At 41.1% G+C, this 21866-nt stretch overlaps 1 protein-coding gene across 1 annotated transcript in view; it reads right to left on the bottom strand.

The window, feature by feature from the left end:
• KCNH8 (potassium voltage-gated channel subfamily H member 8) overlaps positions 1–21866 on the bottom strand; it is a 292155-nt gene that overhangs the window by 36826 nt on the left and 233463 nt on the right. The window contains exon 13 of the mRNA XM_045501006.1: positions 20646–20860. Coding sequence (XP_045356962.1) covers positions 20646–20860 — 215 coding nt within the window. The remainder of the gene's footprint in view (positions 1–20645; positions 20861–21866) is intronic.

Here is a 21866-nt window from a genome sequence, read left to right as displayed (position 1 = left end):
TGCATTTGAAAAGAGTTCTATGATATATTAGTTCTACTGACTAACCTTTCACACCGATCCAGATTCTGCCAATTGCGGAGAATATTAGTTTAATGGAAAGCCAGTGTTTTAAAGCTAGAAGTCACCCTAAAAGAGTGGCGGCTACAATGGTTTATAACCTGGCAGACAGTAGAATGCTTGAGAAGGATTCCTAAATAAATCAGATTCCAGAGCACCAACTCCAGAGAGTCTCTTCCAGTTGGTGGTAGGTGGGGCCGGGTCTTCGGCTCAGGGCTGAAACCACTGAGTTAGTCCAACTCCCCACCTAGACATGTGGAAGTGGCTGTCCAGGAAGATGAAGTGACTTGCCCAGTTCACGCATCAGGTTAGAGCTCTGGCAGAACCTACCAGACGCCAGGTGCCCTGACTCTTGGTGTACCTAACGCAGAATCCAAAGCTGTCGCAGGTGCCTCCCCGGCAGCTCACGCTGTTACCTGAGCTGAAAGACTAAATGCCTCACATATGGTGGAACTGAATGTAGCACAAGGTTTGATGACTGCCACAAAGCAGGCCCCAAATCTTGTGATACAAGTTACCCAAGCACCTCGTTAGCCTTTTCTGGGTTATAGATCTCTCCGGAAAGAAAATGAAATCTAGTCATTCTATCCCAAGGGAAAAAAAATGCACAGATACAAACCTTTGAATAAATAATGTTTATCGATCTCCTTTTCTTGTTCCGGTAACTGGAAGACTCAAAGGTTTTGAAAGTTTTGAGGAAGACAGTTTTCTCCAATTTGAGTCCCTCCCACATGAACTTTCAGACAGGAGGAGAACGGCTGGTAATCTCTAATGGGGATGATTAAAAAATAAAAAGACCGAAGGAACAGAGGTTGGGATGATAAAATGTTGTAAACCAGACATAAAACAAGGAATGGAGTCCTGCGATGAAGTCAAGGCTGACGGTCAGCCCACTCAGACCCTAGAATTGTATCTTCACTTTGCCAGGACAGAAGAAGCCGAGTGTGGGCAAGAAGGACCTAGGACATGTCTTGGCACAACATTATCATGAATGAAAGTAAAGCTTTATAATCTTGTAGACCAGGAAAGAAACACATTCTCTGATGTGGAGTTGGTTTAAAAAGTTTCTGCATAGCTTCTCTTCTTTTATTCCCCTGTCCTAACCACTTAACTTACTCTATCACTCTATAAGTCCAGTGGGAACAAAGAGAGAAGACTCTTAACATCGAAAAACACCGCTCCTTGGTATGGAGAACCATAAGGAGGAAAAAAGTCTCTTATTACTCAGACAATCTGCTATGAAAAAGCAAAACAAATTCGCAATCGTCTTTAAAAGAAAAACGAAGTGTAAGGAAGGCCTCAAAATTATACTATTGAGCTTGACTTGCAAATGGAAATCAAACATGCTAAAATTAATGGTGGTTTTAGATGTGAAAAATGCCATTGTGTTCTTTAATGTTGTCTATTTTGCTGAATGAAGATATGCTACCTTGGCCATCCAGCTTACCTTTTCCTTAAGTTCCTAAGTTCCTCAGTAGTAAATCTTCCTGCTGTTAGGACTTTCTTTTAGCTGAGAGGGAAGCTTTTTGATTTCTTTCATCTATGTCTACCCACTGATTAAAGTGTCTCTGAATTCTGACACATGGTACCATGACAATGAAGTTTGGGGCCCAGCCTTCACTGGATGCTAATGCCCCACCCTCAGAAGCTGAGTGTTTTCTCAGTAGTTTTCAGTAGAGGCATTATCAATAAGCTTTCCTTACTCTCAAGATCTTTTCCAGAGACTGAACCACCAAGACGTCGACTGGTACGAGGTAGGAAGGAAGCAAATGTGAATGGAACTCACTACATGGGCCTAGGAATCCTAAACTGTAACCCAGTGGGCCAGTGGCCCAAGGGAGGCATTCTCCTGGTTTACTTGGTTTGCAGGTCAGAATTATAAGCCCCCATGTGAGTCTGAAACTGTCCTCTCAACTCGGAAATCTTCTAAGACACTCAAGTGTTCTGGTAGGACTGTTACCTACAGCTGATTGCTCAACTGGGAAATGAGATGTGAATTACAAGGCTCTTCTTTCTGAGTGATTCATGATATTCTCTGCTTTGTTAATAATGCCACATTGATTCAGTCACAAAGAAGACTGAAGGAACATGTGTCCTCATTCAGAAAAAGGAATCCTCACACGTTTTCTCTTGTTCTCTGGACGGCAACATTACCAGTACTGGTGGCTGTTTGGGATAAATAGAGCATGAATGAAGGACAGTCACATGGAACTCCGTAACTTTCATAGTTAAAATGCCCATTCTTATAAAACTATAAGTAATTGTCCTATGATATGGGCACGTAGCAAATCAGTAGGTCTCCTTTTTATTTCTGATCTGCTTCTTTCTCTTGTAGACTCAAGTGGAGGTACCAAGAAGTCATGAATGCCACCAATGGCAGGAGGAAGACAGAAAGAGGAACTGGAAAGCTCTGGAGAAAAGACAGGCTTTGAGTAAGGGGGCATTCATTTTCAACTAAAAAAAGGCTTGGGAGTTCACTACCATCTAATCTACAGGAGAAATTTTTGAAGCTGGTGTGAAACCCTAAGTGGGTAATACAGTGGCTAATATGTTTCCTTTGCTTGTTGTATAACTGAGAAACAGAAATGAGATTATAATGGAAAAACTGGTGATTTTGAACTTTTCCAATTTCATCCTGAGCCTTGAGGTCGAGACAAACTATTAAGATTTAGAGGGGAATTCTTCTCCCCTAAGCAAATACTATCACTTCTGATGCAGAAAGCACAAGTCAGGTAACCAAGACTCGAATTTAGTGTTTACTGACTGCTAGCACTGGAGAGTTCAATTATTGAGCCTATTGTATAAGAAGCACCAGAAAAACCTCTTCATTGCTGTGTGTTATGATAAAAGGTCTATGTGTCAGGGGTGATAGGACCCATTTCGGAGCTACGATAGCATAGTGGTTAAGAGCTGGGATTTTCCTAGTCTTTTTACTCATTAGCTATGCAACTTTGGGAAGCACATTAATCGGGATAAAATAGGTAAGGCTGAAGGAACAAATTGCTGACTTTCAATGGCTTAACCCAAAAGAATTTTATTTCTCATTCTTCCTCTAAAAAATGATAATAATATTTAAAGTTGTTCTGAGAATTAAATGAGATATATATATGTAAACTGAACAAGTTTTCAAGACCCAGTTGGCCACATCTGGGTGGCATTGTGTCACACTAAGATACATGTATAGCAACCAAAAGTACTGATGGCCCTTGAACAGCACTGGGTGTTGTTCAAGGGTCAGTGGACCCCCTCAGTGGAAAATTGTATATAACTTTTGACTGGCCCCAAAGTTAACTACTAAGCCTACTATTGACCAGAGAAGCCTTACAAATACATAAACAGTTGATTAACACATATTGTGTATGTTATACAGTATCATATATCCTATTCTTACAAGAAAATAAGCTAGAGAAAAGAAAATATTATTAAGAAAATCATAAGAAAGAGAATATGCACTTACAGTACTGTATTTACAAAAAAACTCCACATATAAGTGGATCTGTGCAGTTCAAACCTGTGTTGTTCAAGAGTCAAGCTGCAATTTAAAAATAATTTTAGGGGCGCCTGGGTGGCGCAGTCGGTTAAGCGTCCGACTTCAGCCAGGTCACGATCTCGCGGTCCGTGAGTTCGAGCCCCGCGTCAGGCTCTGGGCTGATGGCTCAGAGCCTGGAGCCTGTTTCCGGTTCTGTGTCTCCCTCTCTCTCTGCCCCTCCCCCGTTCATGCTCTGTCTCTCTCTGTCCCAAAAATGAATAAACGTTGGAAAAAAAAAAATAAAAAAAAAAAATAATTTTAATCTTTAGTGTGCTTTCAGGAACCTTAAAGGTGATACGTGTATTGATGAACTACAGTAAGACTTTTTAAAATCACCCCTCCCTTTCCATTCCATTAGCAACAACAAAGGTGCCTCTCTCTCAGTTCTTTCACTAAAACCCTGGATCCCTTCTGCTCACTCTTCCCTTCCTGCTTCCTTCTGGCCACAAAGCCCAACATTCCTGCCAGAGCTGACCTCTGGGTGGTCCGTGCCGTCCAGCCCTCTTGTTTCTGGAGAAAGAGAAAGCATTTGGAGGCTGCTGGGCAGTGTAAGTGTCTTACCACTTGGACTTCATGGTACACAAGGAATTCTCATGTAAAGCTTATGGTGCAAAGAGCCCTCACACCGTTGCACTTGCTAAGTACTTGGTCCAGTGCCTGGCATAAAGAGTAATTAAATTCCTGTTAACAAATGTTAGTTATATTATTATTGGCATAGTGATTATGAAGAAAAGTTTTCTTTGAATTCGGTGAATGGGAAATAGAGCATTTTTAGCTATGGAATTCCAAACATTCACACAGATGAGTTTGTCCAACTGAAACTAACAGATATGTAGATATATAATAAAGAGACCATGAACTTGTTAAACCTGAGTTTCGCCCAAATGGATCTCCCAGCAGAGACCTGTCATCCCAGGCCACAAAGCTCTTCTTTGTACGGCACTAGGTACCATACTTTACATAAAGTAATAACTTGGTATTCTATCTATTCTATCCTTTTCTCTCCCAACCCTTTTATCTGCTTCACTTAAATAAAATAAGGCACTTTCAAATTGTCCATAGGTATGAATACAGTGAAGACATTGATAATATACGCAAATTGACTCAAGCACAATTTTAACTTCCGATCTCTAAATTCTAAATTCAAATGTATGAATTACAAGGCTTTGGAATTAAAAGAAAACCCAAAGAGTCTCCAATACTTATGTAAGAACTTGGAAAATGCAGGATGATTTTTGAGAGAGAGAGAGTTGTTTATTAATATGTGGTTCACATCATTCTAGAAAGACAGAGGGGAAAAAACACACCATTATGTGAAGAAAACTCAAAATTTCTCAGCACTGACATAGAGTTTTAATGATTCCAGGCTTAAGGAGCTGGCTCTGTACCAACTCCATGATTTGGGAGTTCAGCAGTTAATCAGTGCTAAAAGAATTTGCAGTCGAAACTCATTATATTGAACTGAGATTCCATGCCCCCCAAGGACCTGCTTCTGATTAGGGTACAATGGCTCCTGGTTAGCTTGTAAAATCAGCTACTATGTAATTGTAAGGAAACACAATAGCTGGTTTCATAAGATTTTCCGGATACACGCTGAGTACTTTGGTTCCAAACCAGGTCGGTGAAGGAAGATGCTCAATTTGGCATGGGAAGTTTTCACATCATAACTCCTGACGGCACTTCTAAAGCTAATGCGAAATGCCTAATTTGCTACCTAGGAAGCTCACTGTCAATTATACACTGTAACAAAAAAGGTGACCGGCCCTATATGATGAAAACAGTGTTTGTAGCAGCAAACCGAGATGAGCCACTCTGCTTATCTGAACTACAGTGACTTGGTTAAGCTCACTTAGCCAGAGAAAATAAGAGGACTATAAAGGACCGTGATAGAGGGCAGCTTCTGAATGACCAAATGCATGTCTTTCTTAATTAAAGCACTCTTTGAAACGTAAGCATGAAGAATATTGTGTTTCAGAGCATTTACACTTTTGCTGAATATTCAACAATTTCTAGGTGAAGAAGAAAGTCTCACAGTTAGTAGATCAGGGCTGAACTTAGGTTACGGTTTTGTGGTACTCAAAGGTGATGTGTGGCCTGGGTGGCTCAGTCAATGAAGCTTCCGGCTTCGGCTCAGGTCATGATCTTGTAGTTCGTGGGTTTGAGCCCCACATTAGGCTCTGTGCTGACAGCTCAGAGCCAGGAGCCTGCTTCGGATTCTGTGTCTCTCCCTCTGCCTGTCCCCTGCTTGCACTCTCTCTCTCTCTCAAAAGTAAATACAAAAAAAAAAAAAAAAAAAAAGGTGATGTGTGGAGCACTGTAAGGAAGATATTACTGATCAATTACATATTGACTGAAAACAAGTCTTCGTGAGAATTCACAGTAGGCATACAAACCACTGAAATTTAGGAAGAAATGTGTCTGATATGGTATTTTGTCTCCGCTAGTGGTGCTCAGGGAAGTCCCCAGAACAATAATTGTCATAGATCAAATATGCCTGATACATCTTGTTTCCTTCTCTGGGTCTCTCTCCTAACCACGCTGTCATCCAAAGTCTGTGAAGACATCATTCCCCAGTAGTATTTATACAGTAGTATGTCTTTTTTTATTTTTTTCTTATGTAAATTTGTATTTTGAGCCTGAGCTTTCATCATAGGATAGACTTTTCCTTAACCTGTTAGAATAAACAGTGAGGGACTTAGGGGAGAGATTCGTGGGGAGATGTGAGACAGTGGCCCTTTTCCTGAAATTACACCGTGTGGACAAGATTTTAGGGCTATCATGTGGCAACCTAGTCACAGAGTAGCCATGTGCAAGTCTGTAGGAAATCACAGTGGTATCCACTGTGTAACCGCTCTGCATAAACATGTGAACACTGAATAAAGCATATCCATTTAGAATGGGCATGACTTCTTAGAGTAGGGCATTCTAAACTTTGAGCTAAGTCAGTTACTTATGGGTTCATACAAAGACATCATTCTTTTACTTACCTACATGAAACCTATACATATAAGTCTCTTCACAACATGGGGTGCCTGTGTAGCTCAGTCAGTTGAGCATCTGACTCTTGATTTTGGCTCAGGTCATGATCCCAGGGTCATGGGATCAAGCCCCATGTCAGACTCTGCACTGAGCATGGAGCCTGCTTGGGATTCTCTCTCCTTCTCTCTTCACTCGTGCTTTCCCTCTCTCTCTAAAATAAGAAATTAAAAAAAAAAAAAAAAAGAAGAACAAACTTTCTCTCCACGTTTTAAGGTGATTGTGTCCATGATTGCAAAATATGCACCAGTGACTTTACTGGAAGATGATGCTTTCACGGTTATTTACACAAATTTGCACAATTCTGGTCCTTCAAGTTTCTAATCTCCTGGATCAGGCTGTGCTTGTTAAGTCGTGTCTTTGGGGATGGCGGGAAACTGGCATGTGGGATTCTTTGAAGGAACAATTCTGGCCTTGGTTGTACTGTAAAGACATTTTGCTTTTAGGTAATAAAGATGCTTCCAAAATAGGTCGCTTGGAGGATGGGCAGGGCAAGGCAGGGAGGGGAGAGTGGGGAAAAGAAAAATAAGTCATTTGGAGTCCCACAGTGGGAGTCATATAATTCCTATTAGTTTCCATTAGGTCTTTAAGAGGTGTAACTTTTACTTGAAACTGGCTCTAAATCATTGCCTTTAAGCCTCTCCTCTGGTCACCGTTCCCTTTCTGCTAATTAATTCAGAATTTCTATTTTTTTAATGTTTCTTTAGTTTGAGAGACAGAGAACATGGGTGCACCCATGAGCACTAGTGGGGAAGGGGCAGAGAGAGAGGGAGAAGAGAGAATTCCAAGCAGGCTCTGCGCTGTCAGTGTGGACCCTGATGCGGGGCTTGATGTCCCGAACCGTGAGATCATGACCTGAGCTGAAACCAGGAGTCGGATGTTTAACTGACTGAGCCACCTCGTCCCTTGTTCAGAATTTCTAAATAAACATTAACTTTTCCTTGGAGAAGTAACATTAAACATTACCACGGTAACATTACCACAGAATTACTGGTAAATTGAAAGTCTTTAATTATTATTTATTTAGAAAAATTGAAGAAAATTTTAAGGTATGAATACCCCCCTATTTATCAACAAATTTGGAATAAAAAAATAATGGAGGGGAGCCTGGATGGGTCAGTGGGCTAATCAGCTGACTTTTGATTTCAGCTCAGGTCATGATCTCATAGTTGTAAGATCAAGCCCTGCATCAGGCTCTGTGCTGAGCATGGGGCTTGCTTAAGATTTTCTCTCTCTCGCTATCCCTCTGCCCCTCCCTGCTTACGCTTTCTGTCTCTCAAGAAAAATAACAATTATAAGGTAATACTAGAAGGACCTATGGCTCAGACTGGTGAGTTGTTCACCAGCGGGTTAACTGTTCACCAGGACTTATGCATCCTGTTAGTCGCACCACTTGATGGGATTTCCCAGACTGCTTGCACTTAGGGTGAACCACGTGACTCATTCTGGCCAATGGAGTGTGAGCAGAAGAGATCCATGTCATTTGTGGGTCTGGCCCCTGAGTCATACAAGGGCAGCCTCTATTCTCTGTCTCTTAAACTGGTTGGCTGCTGGGGCGCCTGGGTGGCGCAGTCGATTAAGCGTCCGACTTCAGCCAGGTCGCGATCTCGCGGTCCGTGAGTTCAAGCCCCGCGTCGGGCTCTGGGCTGATGGCCCAGAGCCTGGAGCCTGCTTCCGATTCTGTGTCTCCCTCTCTCTCTGCCCCTCCCCCGGTCATGCTCTGTCTCTCTCTGTCCCAAAAATAAATAAACGTTGAAAAAAAAAATTAAAAAAAAAAATTAAACTGGTTGGCTGGCTGGATACAAAAAGCCTAGTGAAGGACTCTGAGTTCCAGATGACTCTGAGGCCTGGGGGGGGGGGGGGGGTGATGGGGCCACCAAATAGAGGAAGACTGGCTGCCCGAGTCATCAAGTGAGAAATTGCCACCTGTACACGGATACGAATGAGATTTACTGCATAACCCATTTATTCTACTTACCGTATTAAGTCACGGAAACTTGGCGTTATTTGTTACAGCATTTAGCCTGACTCAACTGATGGTTTCTTAGTGATCATCCAGGCCAGGGATGAGGAACTGGAGGCCCACAGAAAGACAGCAACTTGTTCCAAGTCATACAACTTCTATGTGTATTGAGTCTGATACCTAGCATTCGTGGGTTCTTTTTGACAGAATGCTGTTTGGGTTTTTTGCTTTTTTCCTCAAATATAATGCTAACATTCTGTCCTGTCAAGATGAAAGTGTGACTAATAAGAGAAAAAAAAATATATAAACAGTACAACCTGGAATATAACCATGATGCGTTAGCCCTAGTCAGACTTGGGACTGTTTACAAATCCTGGCAAAATGCAGTGACACAGATCGGTGACCATATGCTCTGCTTTTAAAGAACTTAATCTTCCGGGTGGAACATATAAGTGGGATTACCACATCACTAAAAGCTTAGCATCTTGCAGATGTTCATCAAAGAATTTTTGCTTAATCATTTTCCTCAATGACATGGGAACCAAATCCTTTAAACCCCAATTCATTTCACAGAACGGTATCTCCACGGATCCCTCCGCCCTCCTAGAGTTACCATGAGTACCACACGCTGGCCTTCCAATTCATAATCTTGAGGCACTTCACTCCCCCCCCCCCCAACTTGGCATCTCGTTTGCTTCCTATTTCTGACTCCTTGGCTACTGTTTCCTTCAGTCAAAGCCGCCACTCTTTTGGCATCCCAGAATGCTGGGTTTAAATGGTGAGCAAATAGATGCCTACAATCTGATGAGACCGGAGGCCTCCAGATCTGCCTGCCGAGCACAGTCTGTGCCGCGGTGTAAGCAGACTGTCTCCACCATATGTCATCGTCTCTGCTGTCTACACCCTTTTGGGGAACTTCATGGGAAAAGCGTTATTAGAGATGTTTATCCTAGGATTTTGTAATTTGCTTTTAATTTTAATTTAATTTCTACCAACTTAGCTCATTTAGAGCAGTTTTAATCATACCACCCACTGACTCAATGTTGTATCTGTCGAGTTTGGGTTTGGGATTAAAGGGCTAACTGAAGAGATGTCTTACATGCCCAAGGATGATCTTTGAAAGATCCCACACGGTGAAATATATACTGTAGTAAAACATTCAGGATTATTCTAACAAGACCCAGGAGATCAAATGTTCTTGAATAGAAAAACAGAATAAAATTATGTTTTCAAAAAATCCTAACATACACACTGGTAAAATATTTGAAGACTGACTGAGAAATGTTAAAAATATTGCTGCTTTCATCTATATTCTTAGTCCTCCCCCATAACTGTGTGCATGTGCACATAAAGGAAGGATGGAGAACATTTTGTTTCAATTGCTAAGAAGGCCTCCAACTTTTTTTTTTAACGTTTATTTATTTTTAGAGAGAGAGAGAATGAATGTGTATGTGGGGTGGGGGGAGGGGAAAACAGAGAGAGGGAGCGAATCCCAAGCAGGCTCCACACCTCCATCAGTATAGAGTGTGATGTGGGGCTCAAACCCATGAACCAGAAGATCGAGACCTGAGTCAAATCAAGAGTCGGACACTTAATTGACTGAGCCACCCAGATGCCCAGCTAAGAAGGCGTCCAACTTCTTACAACAATGAAATGGAGTCTGAAAAGAGTTGAAAAACGATTTTGTATATCTGAAATGATAGTGCATGTCTGAAACTTCAGATTTACTTTCCAACATGGAACAAGGGAAGGATGAAGAATGATTATATGCAGAGAAGACTTAAAAGCATGTACTTGAATGGGAAGACATTCTCCCAGAGCTAGTTGGTGACCAGGGGGTTATTTAATAAATAGATGGATTTAGGAGCACATGACAGCATAAATACTAAGGGAAAGGACAAGTTGGATGACCAAGCTACAATAGTTGTGCTGTCTTACTCATTCTCTTATTAATGAGAGGTCTTTCCGGAAACAGGCACAGGGGGTTTTTGATGAGACATGTCAAGTAATAGCATTAAGGTTAAGAAGATTAAAGTGGATGTTATTCTGGAAATTCAGGATAGCTTCTGCTGTAAGTCAGGGTGCCTAAAGGAGACCAACCCTTTTTAGGAGAATTATGTTTTGATTTATGGTAGAGTGCTTTGGTGGACAAATGGACTAGGCTGGGATTCAGAATACCAGAATTGGACTCAATTTTATACTGTTTGATTCTTTTACTAATTCTGTAATCTCAGGCTGTGCACTGCTTGGACGCCCGGTTCCTTCATCTGTTAAGCAAGGATTCAGGGGTGATGCAAAGATTAAAATTTAAATTAAAGGAGGTATTGGAAACATACTCCCTTGCTCATAATACATACTTAAAAAACATCAACATCTTTTCTCGGTCAGAAGATGTGCTACTAAATATGCAATTGACAAGAGAGATTAAAACCTGATGAGATACATTTTGATATTTTTACTGAATCTTATTTGAAACGCACACTCAGAATGGTTGCGGGAAGACCTCATCCCAAAGTAAGAGTCTACTTTGTGCAAAAGGGAATATTCTAATACATTTAGGTATACAATTCACTTAAGTTATATACCTAACCAATGACTAGATTTTTCGTTCTGTGAATGAATACATTTTCTTTTCCCCTCCCTTTAAGTCACTTGTCATCACAGGAAAAAACTGAGTTTTAATAGATGGTACTTAAGAAACCTTGCAATTCTAACATTTTATTGTTCTGTGGATATGGAAATATATATGAGTGAATGAACTAAATTCCAATAAGCATTCATCAAGCACATACTTTGTACCATGAGTTTTACAAGGAAAATGATTACAAAGATAAATAAACATAGTCATGGTTCAGAGAACTTATATGTATACAACTGAGTTCTCCACTTATAATTTGGTTGAATCCTTTAATGATTTATTTTGTAAAAGCTTTCTCATTAAAGTACAGCATATGGAAAGAACATACACGAATAGAAAGTGTACTGTTCAAAGAATTATAGAAAAGTTCTGTGGTTCATTTTCTCTTATGTGTAAATCTTATTTTCCTATGGAAACATGTTTCCCATGAATCCACCATTAATAAATAGAGCTGGCATTCACTGCTCATAGAATTAAGGGACAGAGGAAAAACATATCCTTCGTTTTGATGGATCAGCTTACACTAAGTTTCCATTGGGTTTAGGCTTCAGGTGGTTTGGGACTGCAATTGCAGTGCCTGGCCTCCCTTGCTTCCTTGCTGAAGGACTCTGGGCCAGTTTTTACCTCTCTCATCTTCAGTCTTCTTATCTAGTACATGAACTCAGCAACTTCTGCCCAAGAATTTTATGAGAGTAACGTAAGGCAATGTTCATAAAGTGCTTAGCCTACAACTTGGTTCACAGGAGTGATTATGCCATCAGCAGTGTCAACATCAACTTCACATCACAGAGCCTTGTCATGAGGGTGGGCTCCGTGACCACAGTCTACCGGAGAATTCAGGCGCAGACTCTGTACTTCCACAGATGGCTTAGACAACCGTTCAAAATGCAGTGCGGAATGGAGGATCCTGAGTAACAGTGGGGCAGGGTTGAGGATTCCTGGCGGATGCAGCCTAGGTAACTTTTCATTTTCAAGGAATGTGCGCAAGTTCAGTCCTGCCTCTGTGTGTGTGTGTGTGTGTGTGTGTGTGTGCGTGTGCAAATCTGACACATTTTATTACAGGCTGAACATCTGCTGCTCCCTGCAGGATGGGAGCAACCAAGGAAGTAGGGAAAGAAACACTTTTCTGTCTTGCTTATGGGATGGCAGGTGGCCTTTTTATCCTCTGACTTTCCCAACTCAGCTAACCCCTGCGTCCCCCAAAGAGCTTAAAAATCTAAATGCTCACTGTTCAACTTGCAAACACAAGTTGAAATACCCAGATGTCCTCAAACTGTGGTTGATCTCTTTGCAGGGCATGCCTCATGCTGTTTGATTGACAAATGGCTACACAGGAGAGAATCCAGAGATGAAACAAGAGCCCATTCAGGGTCCTTTAAAGCCTTTTGTGTGTTCTTTGCTTGTTTTTATTTTTAATTTATGTTTAAATAAGATTTGACTTCTAAGAAAATATTGCCGAGATATGTTTGTACAACCTATAATGATGTGATTACCCACAGTTCATACAATCACTGACTTTGCTTCATTTGTCCAACAACTACCTCTGGCCACCCCCCATTTTTCTGGATCCTTCTTATCTCAACTCTTCAGTCCATGGGTTGCCATGGAAAACACCATGTTACTTCAACGTGCTCTCCTTCCATCCCTGACGCCTCACGCAAATACTCCCACACACAATAACTGATGAAACCTGGGTAGGCACTTGACATGAGCTGAACCACTCATCCTTTTTTAGGAATCTAGCATCAACTAAGAGAGTCCCAGTTTAATCTGCTCCCCACTCGAATTGAAGAGTTGCTACCTGTGACCATTTCTTGCCATTTGGATAAAGAAAGAGGGCATGATGACTGAAGGAGAAAGAAATGGAGAGGAAAAGGAAAGTAAGAGATGTGGAGAAAATCATAATGTGATTATAAGAATTTCTGAGATCCAGATGTGTGTGCACATCTGTGTGTGTGTGGGGGGGGGTGGGTGTGTGCAGGTATGTATGTATATATTATTTAATCCCATTAGCTACCTGGAATACTTACAATAAATCTGCTTCTAGTGATTGATTCAAGTCGAGTTTTTATTGCCTACAGTCAATGTCCTTATTCTGAATTGCCCTAAAACTTGCCAGAATTCTCAGGCTGGCCCTTTTGCCAATGCCCCACACTAGCTCTGTCCTAAAATAAGAATTTAAAAAAGAATCAGTCTGTGGTTTGAGAAGAGGTAAGAGTAACCTTTTTTCAGTTTTCATTTCTCTGAGGCAGGGGACTAGGGAGGAGAAAGAGAACTTCAAGGTTGGAAAGGAATGTAAACTTGGAGCCCCGTGGAGTCCATTCCACCCTGAGATCTTTCGGGGGAAACAGATGGGGACAAGACTGATAATAATGGAGGGAACGAAGCAGTGAGCCTGGGTAATCACTTAGAAAAAAAGAGGACATCGGGTCTTTTTGCTGCAATCAGAGCAAGTAAGGTGTTCACTAAGTGCCATAAGTTCAACAGCAATCTTCATTTACTGAAAGTCATGAACATAAACACAATGCTGGGCTCTGGAGATACCACCCAAAACACAATCGTTTCCATCAAGGTAATATGTTTGCCACCAAAACTTCTGAATCCATTGGGAGAATGGTATGAGAAGAGTTTCAGAACACAGAAAACATACTGGATGCAAGTAAAACTTCCAGGCCATTATTTACCGAGCTTTTCCTGGCATATCTGACACCATATCTTAAGCTCCATGAAAGTGTATGCTGGGTAACACACTTGGCTACGAGATATTTTTTGTTGGGAGAGTATTTTAAAATACACAACTGACAAACAAAACATGTCTTGCTCCCAGGATCATAAGGAAAGCTGACACGATCAAATGACACGTGAGCCCTTCGTTATGCAATTTTCTAAGAACAATTATCTCAAAAAGGTGCAGAATTAATTATGTTCTCTTATTACACAAGACTGAGCTAGCAGATGCACACCTACACACAGGCTACTCTCGAGGAGCTAAGTAGCTGGGCTGTCAGATAGGATTTTTTAAATTATTACTATTCGGTAAATCATTTTTAAGAAAATTGCTTCCAAGCAGCCCAATCTTATTCCAGTCTGAAATGGGGACTAAATTTAAACCAACTCCCTCCTTTGGAAATAGCTCCGTTTTCAGTACAATCTCGAATTAAATTGTAATATAGTCACATAGGCGGCAAGAAAGAGATGTTGGCAAATCACAGACTTCACTTGAAAGATCTATTCAGGCTTGTTTGTATCTAAGGGAGGACGCACAGAGTCAAACCTCCTGGATGCAGTACAGCTTAATTACATACGAGATGGTCCAGTGGACACATCTCAATAATGCTTGGGAATTAGATGCTTTTTCCAATGTTATTTGTATTTAAGACAGGGGCTGTCTTCTGAGAACTTTAAACAAAATAAAGATTCACCTTGGCAGATGAAAGACGTGGGGTCCAGACCCAGATGGAAATATAAATTCACATTCAGATGCCGTTGAAACTAATGCTAACTAAGGAACATGAGCTTTACTTGACCAGATTCCACCACACACATCAGAGACCCTCTACATCACAGTTTCCCATGAAGTGCAACAGATCCACGTGTTAGATTTTGATGAAGCATTTCATAAAATAGATGAGCTGCTTTACTAGAGCCTGGCATTTTCCACGTGGAAATTCATTTCACTCAAAAAGTTTGTAGCTTCATTCCCCACGCAATAAATGTGAGCTGAATAACAGTCCAGAGTGATTTAATGGTTAAAACTATTGATTCTCTACTTTCTGGGGGTATTAGTGTTATAACAGTCCACCTATTTGTACAGAAAATGCGTGTGTTAGCTTAGATTTGAAGGCAGATCCTTTTTCATTTAAATACAACTTACTATCCCAAACCCCACCTGGAGGATTACATTACCTATACTGCAAGGGTTTTGTTTTTCCTTGTTATTTGGCTTAAATTCGTCCTACGGCTTTTGAAAATCTCTTGCTTTGAACTTGGGGGAAGCGAAAAATTCCATTTCCAATTTACCTATTCTTTCAATTTGTTCTTTTAAATCTTACTATTGATACTTCCTTCGGCTTTGTAACTTCTTAGAAATATAATTCTGAATTCCCTTAACTTTTTGTTCCGTTTTATTTTTTAAGTAAGCTCGAGGCCCAATGTGGGGCTTGAACTCATGGCCCTGAGATCGAGTCATATGGTCTACAGACTGAGCCAGCCAGGCGCCCCTCTTAACTTTTCATTTTAAATTCCATTTACTGGCTACTTGGTTGATGCTTTTAGGACTTTATTCATTTTCTCAAAATTTCACAGAAGTTCCAGATCACAAAGTAAACTTTTTGACGTTCATGCAGTCACTGAATATATATTAAATGTTAATTCCACATTAGGCTCTGACTTAGGCACTGGAGATATAGAATAAAACAACGCCTGCATAAAGTAGACATTCTGGTAGGAAGAAGTGAACATGAACAAGAAAATATACATATTAAAATAACTTAAGATCTTGCTAACTACTATGAAAATGATAAACAAGTTTCTGTGCCAGAGGATAACCTGGAGAGGCAAACTCCAGAGCAGGTGGTCGGTCAGGTAAGGCAAGAGGAATACCATTGCAGGAAGAAAGAACAAATGTAAAGGCCCCAAGAGGCAGGCAGGAGCCTGGCACGTGAAAGGAAGGAAAAACAGGCCAGTTTGCTGGGGCGTAAGGCTGGACACAAGATGCCATCGGATGAATCTGAAAGGCAGGCAAGTGCTGGGATGCCTAGAAACTTCAAATTTATGGCGGGGAGCCTGGATTTTCTTAATAGTCCATGAGGATCCATTGAAATATTTTAAGCAATGGAACGACATGATCCAATTTATAATCTGAGAAGATTGCTTCTGCGGCCTTGAGGTGAGAGAGTGGTGAGGAAGTAAGAACGGAAGCAAGAGAAGCATTCATTATATCGCTTCTCATTTATCACAGTCAGATATCCTTCCACACCTACCATACCTATACACACACACACACACACACACACACACACATATGCCCGCAACCCCCAGGGATGGAAAGTTGACCCTTCCGTCAGCAGGAAACTTTTCGCTTAAATTCATTCCATTCTGTTTATTCCATTCCATTATGTTTATTTATGTATGTCTTAACTATTGCCTATGACCACTCTGGAACTTCTGAAGCAAATTATGATTATATATGCATTTGTTTCACTTGAGGGTCACTTGAGACTTTGAAGTATTCAGTTTTATAACTACACTATTTAAGCATGGTTCTTGGTCTATACAGAGAGTATATGTCAGTTGTGGGGAACTAGGATGTTATAATGTTGAGGCTTGAGGCAGCTATGATAGGTCAGCACCTCAAACCACCCACGTATGATCCCATCAGAGTGGAAAGAAGCTGCTGAAAGTACATGCTCCTCACGGGCTCGTCTCCGCCTTGGGAGCCTTCTCCGAACTCTGGGGTAACCTGTTGTGCTGGATCGGAGATGGGCATTCTAAGACCTTCACCTCGAGGTCACTGACCCTCAAGAAACTGGGGGAAATACCCCTTCCTAACGAGGCGGGAAGCCTGAAGGAAGAGACTTCATTTTTTGATGCTGATCAGATTACATGACAATAATGAAAAACTGAGGAAAAAACACACTGAAAACGTAATAGGTTTCATCACCAACGAGCCCCTCAGTAACAAGGGGCTTTTTCAACAACCACTGCGGTTCGTTGCTCCACAACCACAACACCACCACCAAGTTCATGTGGACCATGTGTGAAGCACTTAGGTATTTTATATGTAGCCATCGAGCCCTGATTTTCGGTGCATTAGCGTGAGTAATTTTTGAAAGCACATATTTTAGATACATGTCCGTCATTTCATCACAAATTCAAAATTCTTATATTAAGGCACTAAATTTCACAACCAACAATACCTGAGTGTGCTAAAATCAATTTTATAGAGTTTACCGTGAGAAGCAGTGAAGCAAATTTCTCATAATCTGCATAGACAGGAATAACTAAATTAATCTCTGTCCATATTGGAGCCATCCAGGAGATATAAATAAGGCAAATATAGAAAACACTGGGTGCATAAAATGCATAATTAGGTCCAAACCATGCTAGTTAGCCTGTTCACAAACTTAGAGTATATTTTACCGATTTCAATTAATTTTACTATGAGAACTGGATGAGCGGTCACTCGAAAGTTACATCATTTATCATAGTTCTAGGAGTTATATCTTGCATCCATATCCCCTTGTAAATTTTGACTATTTCTTAAAATGCTTTTATGGCCTTTATTTCAAAATGGGTTGACCACCAGTCTTCTCTTTACCCAGATGTTGCATGTCACCTAACAGGGTAGTAGGTACAGGGGCAAAAGGTGAACCCAGAAGGCAAAATCAGAAAGGTGACAGACAACCGAAGAGTGGGAGTGAAACTAATATGGATCAGCAATAATGGGGAATCTGCAGATGAAGAGAGAGCAAGAAGAGTGATGGCAGCAGCAAGAAAGGGCCGAAGGATATATAGACACATTACATTTATATCGTTTGCATTTCCCTGCTGCAAATGTTCCTTCCTCTACAACCCACTGGCCAACCTTCCACAGAGGCTTCAACCCACTAAAAATCCTGTGGGATTCGATATTTTTATTTGTGTGAACATGTAAGGAAAGGGGCTGGGTTTCACACTGGTCTGACAGCAGAGTTGCAAAGCAAAGCAAGAATCCATAATCTTGGGTTACCATCAGAATACAAACTCGCCTAGAAGTTGTAGTATCTTTAGAAAGAGCAGAAGACTTTTCCCCAGGGTATGGAATTATGGGGAAGGGTGGTCCAAATTTAACTAGCCTTCAGAAGGCATAGCATCCCAAAATCTATGCAGAGAGAGAGAGACAGACAGACAGAGGGAAGTTTTGAGTGATAAATGATTGGGAAAAACAAAGCAATAAGGGTTTTGGAGGTAAGCTTCAGTTCCCCTTTGCCTTTAAAATGCAGCTGATAAGGGACCCTCTGAAAAGAAGCAATACTTATGACTTAACGAAATAGCTTATATTGAACTAACCCTCTAGTAAAAAGTAAAGCTGGACAAAATACACAAAACAACTGTTTGAAAGCACTGGAGAACAATCCGCTGAGGGAAGACTTGAAGGGTTGTGGTCCCTGAGAAAAGAGGAACACACAGGTGCATGCTCTGCATTTACCCAAGTATCTTCTTGAGGGAATTTGCTATTTCATTGTGAGGTGGAAGAGAGTAGAATAGAAAGGAGCGGTCTTACTGGCTAAGGAGACAGAGGATGGAGTTCAGGTGAACAAACCACCTGGGATTTGAGGTGTGAAATCCCAGAGAATAGGTAACTGCCTCAGCGTGGCCCTGGAGGCATGAGCCTAACGTGAGCCTGCACAGGGCAGCGCTCCAGGAGACTCAGGACAAAACAGCAACCGGGAGGTTAATGGCAGAGTAGAGGTCTCGGCCACCACACAGTCTGGAGGAGAGGGAGGGTGGAGTTCAAGCCTCACCTGGGGAGGCGCTGGTAAACATCTAAGGCTTTTAGTTGAGATCCCAGAAAAACCATGTCTTAGAGCCCTGGAGGTTGGGTGAAGCTGAAACAGAGCAACCTAACAAAGCCGAAGAGGAGCTCTGGACAGAATGGGAGTGGTTGGCTGGACCTTGATCTGCCTGCCAGAAGAAAACCTAAGCCTGTTTGGAGGAAAACAGTAGCAACAATTTTCATAAGTGACATCTACATTCAAACAAAAGTATGTCATCTGCTACAAAGAAGGAACCGAATGACCACAACAAAACAAAACAATGCAAGAGAAAGAACAGCCCATGAAAATAATCCCAAAGGCAATTCAGGTATTGGAGTTCAAAAATCCCTATGATTACTGTTCCAGAAAATAGGGGAAAAAAAAAGGATAAAAAATTCAATCAAAGATATGGTATATGGATCTTTAAAAAGGAATCAAATAAAAGGAAGGCAGGGGTTGAGATCCAATATTTTCTACTTTACTATGCTGAGGTATGTTGGCTATTACTCTCTGCCCTCATTTCTTCTTTCCTCTTCAATTGCTTCCTCTAGCACACCTCCACTTTTCAAAAATAGTTGTCACGTTAGGCTGTCGTGGCGACTACAAAAGACACCTGTTGTTTTAAAAGTCCATCTGTTGAATTGGAAGATATGGAAGTGTCTTCAATAAGAGACAATATAACCAACAGTTAGTGTATAGATTTTACAATGACAGATATCTGTGCTCAGGCTCTGTCCCTACAAATCCATGAGATTATAAACATGTTACTTAGCCATTCTGAATCTGTTTTCTGCTCCATAAAAATTGATGGATACTTACCTTAAAAAGTCACCACAAGCACTAAATGAGAGGCTTTGTCTAGGCAGAGTGCAGAGCACAAATAAGTTCCCCCCAAATATTGATACCTCCTTTGCTATTTGCTACCGTTAACAGAGAGAAGCACACATTCAAAACTGGTTAATCTTGAACTTCGGAATGGTGTGCCATCTACATATTGACTGTCATTTGAGATCCTCAACCAAGATGAAGTAATATACAATTTGTATTCTTTCTCTGTCTTCTAAAGTGAGGAATATTAATGCCTAACAAAATGCCTGCACAATATGGGTTAGTCAAAACAATAGTTCCTCGGGAAAAAAAAAAAAAGGAGTATTGCAAATATCTGGGACAAAACTCAAGGCAGCAGATTAAGCCTTTGTTGTTACAGAATGCTATGCATGCTCTGGCTTGCCTTTCAATAATCATTCCTATTAAATCATTTGTGTCTCTGACACATCTAATGAAGTCATGTTCGTGATCAGCTTAATCACAGGATGTAGCATAGTACCTATTTTGTTAGGAAAGCTGTTTGTATAAACTGAAACATGCAGCAAATACATAATTTCATAAAATACTCATTATGCTTTCAGTGTGACAATCTTTGGCTTGAATCCTTTTATGCATATTTAGTCATTTTAAGATAGACTGTTTTGGGTACTGGTTAACAAAAAGATTATTTTTGAGCAAACTCCATAACAAGCAAGTGGAACGGTAAACAATTACTAACATAGCAAACCCTGAGCCATTTTTCTAGCTGAATCTTGACATTCGGGAGAAATCACACATCGGTAGCTAAATCTTATGTATCACTGAAACGGATTCTAGTTAGAAGCACGTGAAAATAAACAGGAAAGACGCTGAATTAAGGGAGGTCATCTACAAATAATACTTTCCTAGAGCATTGATAACAAACCGCACGCTTGACTTCTGGCTAATTATTTCATTGTTCGACTAGTGGTCGAATAATCATACTTTATTCATTCAGAGACTTTTACAAGTGAAGTCATGACATATGCTTTTTACTGTTATAAATGATCTCCAGGCTCCATGTTTTAGGTCTTGGCACTAATTAGAAGTGAGACTTACATCACTCTCGTGACCTTCTCGAAGGTTGTATGTGAGGTCATGCTGAATATCTTCCACGAATTTGTGAGCATATTCTGGGTAAAGGTCTAGCACTTCAAAGAGTCCTTTGAGGATGATGCACTGAAGATCACAGTAGGTTAAAGCCTTCACATCTGCGTTGGTCTTGATCACTTGGTCCTTAATTGATAGATTTGCTCCAATTAAGTCTCCTTTCCCTTGAAACAGTGAAAAAAGAGACAGGTTAATTTTAAAGAAAAGCAAGCTGAGACTGGCGACCTCATCTGACTTACAGGCATCACTTGGCTGAGATGACACCATAAGGGACACAGAAACCTTCATCTCAGCGGTGTTGAGGTTCGGGGCCTGGTAATTCTTTGTGGTCGGGGGTTTTCTGCACAGTAGAATGTTTAGCAGCAGCTCATATCCCCGACCCCCAGTGGTGACAACCCAAAACACCTTCAGATATTGCCAAATGTCCCCTGGCAGGCAAAACTGTTCCCAGCGAGAACAGTAGTCTAGGGGGTAAGGGCTAGGAGAACCAGAGTTAGGAACTGTTAGGTCACAGATGGGCTCCAGACAGTCCCTCCGCATCCCATAATTGACTTTAGACAGAGAAGTTGACATCTGTGTCACAGTTGCCTCAACTCTTCAAGGGACATAATAATGGCTCTGATTTTTTTGAGTGCAAAAAGGCTCGAAACGAGACCATCGAACGTGTATTACTACTAATTTTCATTCTAACACAGTAAGGTGGGATTCATCATCAGCTTTCTAACATACTCAGGTTGTTTCATCTACCTCTAAACATGTCTACAAGACAGCAGGGCGAGGAAGGTGAGCGTGCCCTGCCTCCCTCTGCTCAGAACTGGGAGGCAGACATCAAGTATTGCGTGTCATGGACGGTGAAATCTACTACATAAAAATGTGAAACATAAGCTGCAGTTCTAATACTCTGTGACAGTGTGAAAGCCCAATTTTCCCATCAAAAAAGAAAGCGAATAAATAAAAGCTATGAGCTTTTCGCTTGTGCCACTGCAGGGAGAGAGACGTATCACCATTTGGTGGCCTGTGCCCACCCCACACCCAGCACCCCTGATGCTCTGCGTGTAACACCTCAGCCTATCAGTCTTTGGCTGGATTCACCTGCCTGGAACTAGCTGGCTTCCTTGCGTTTATGATTAGATAATATTGGCCAATGTATTTGAATCTTTAAAATCTTTC

Source organism: Leopardus geoffroyi, chromosome C2 (assembly GCF_018350155.1).
Source record: "Leopardus geoffroyi isolate Oge1 chromosome C2, O.geoffroyi_Oge1_pat1.0, whole genome shotgun sequence".
In the NCBI taxonomy this organism is placed as follows: Eukaryota; Metazoa; Chordata; class Mammalia; order Carnivora; family Felidae; genus Leopardus; species Leopardus geoffroyi.
This window is presented reverse-complemented; position numbering and strand designations above follow the sequence as displayed.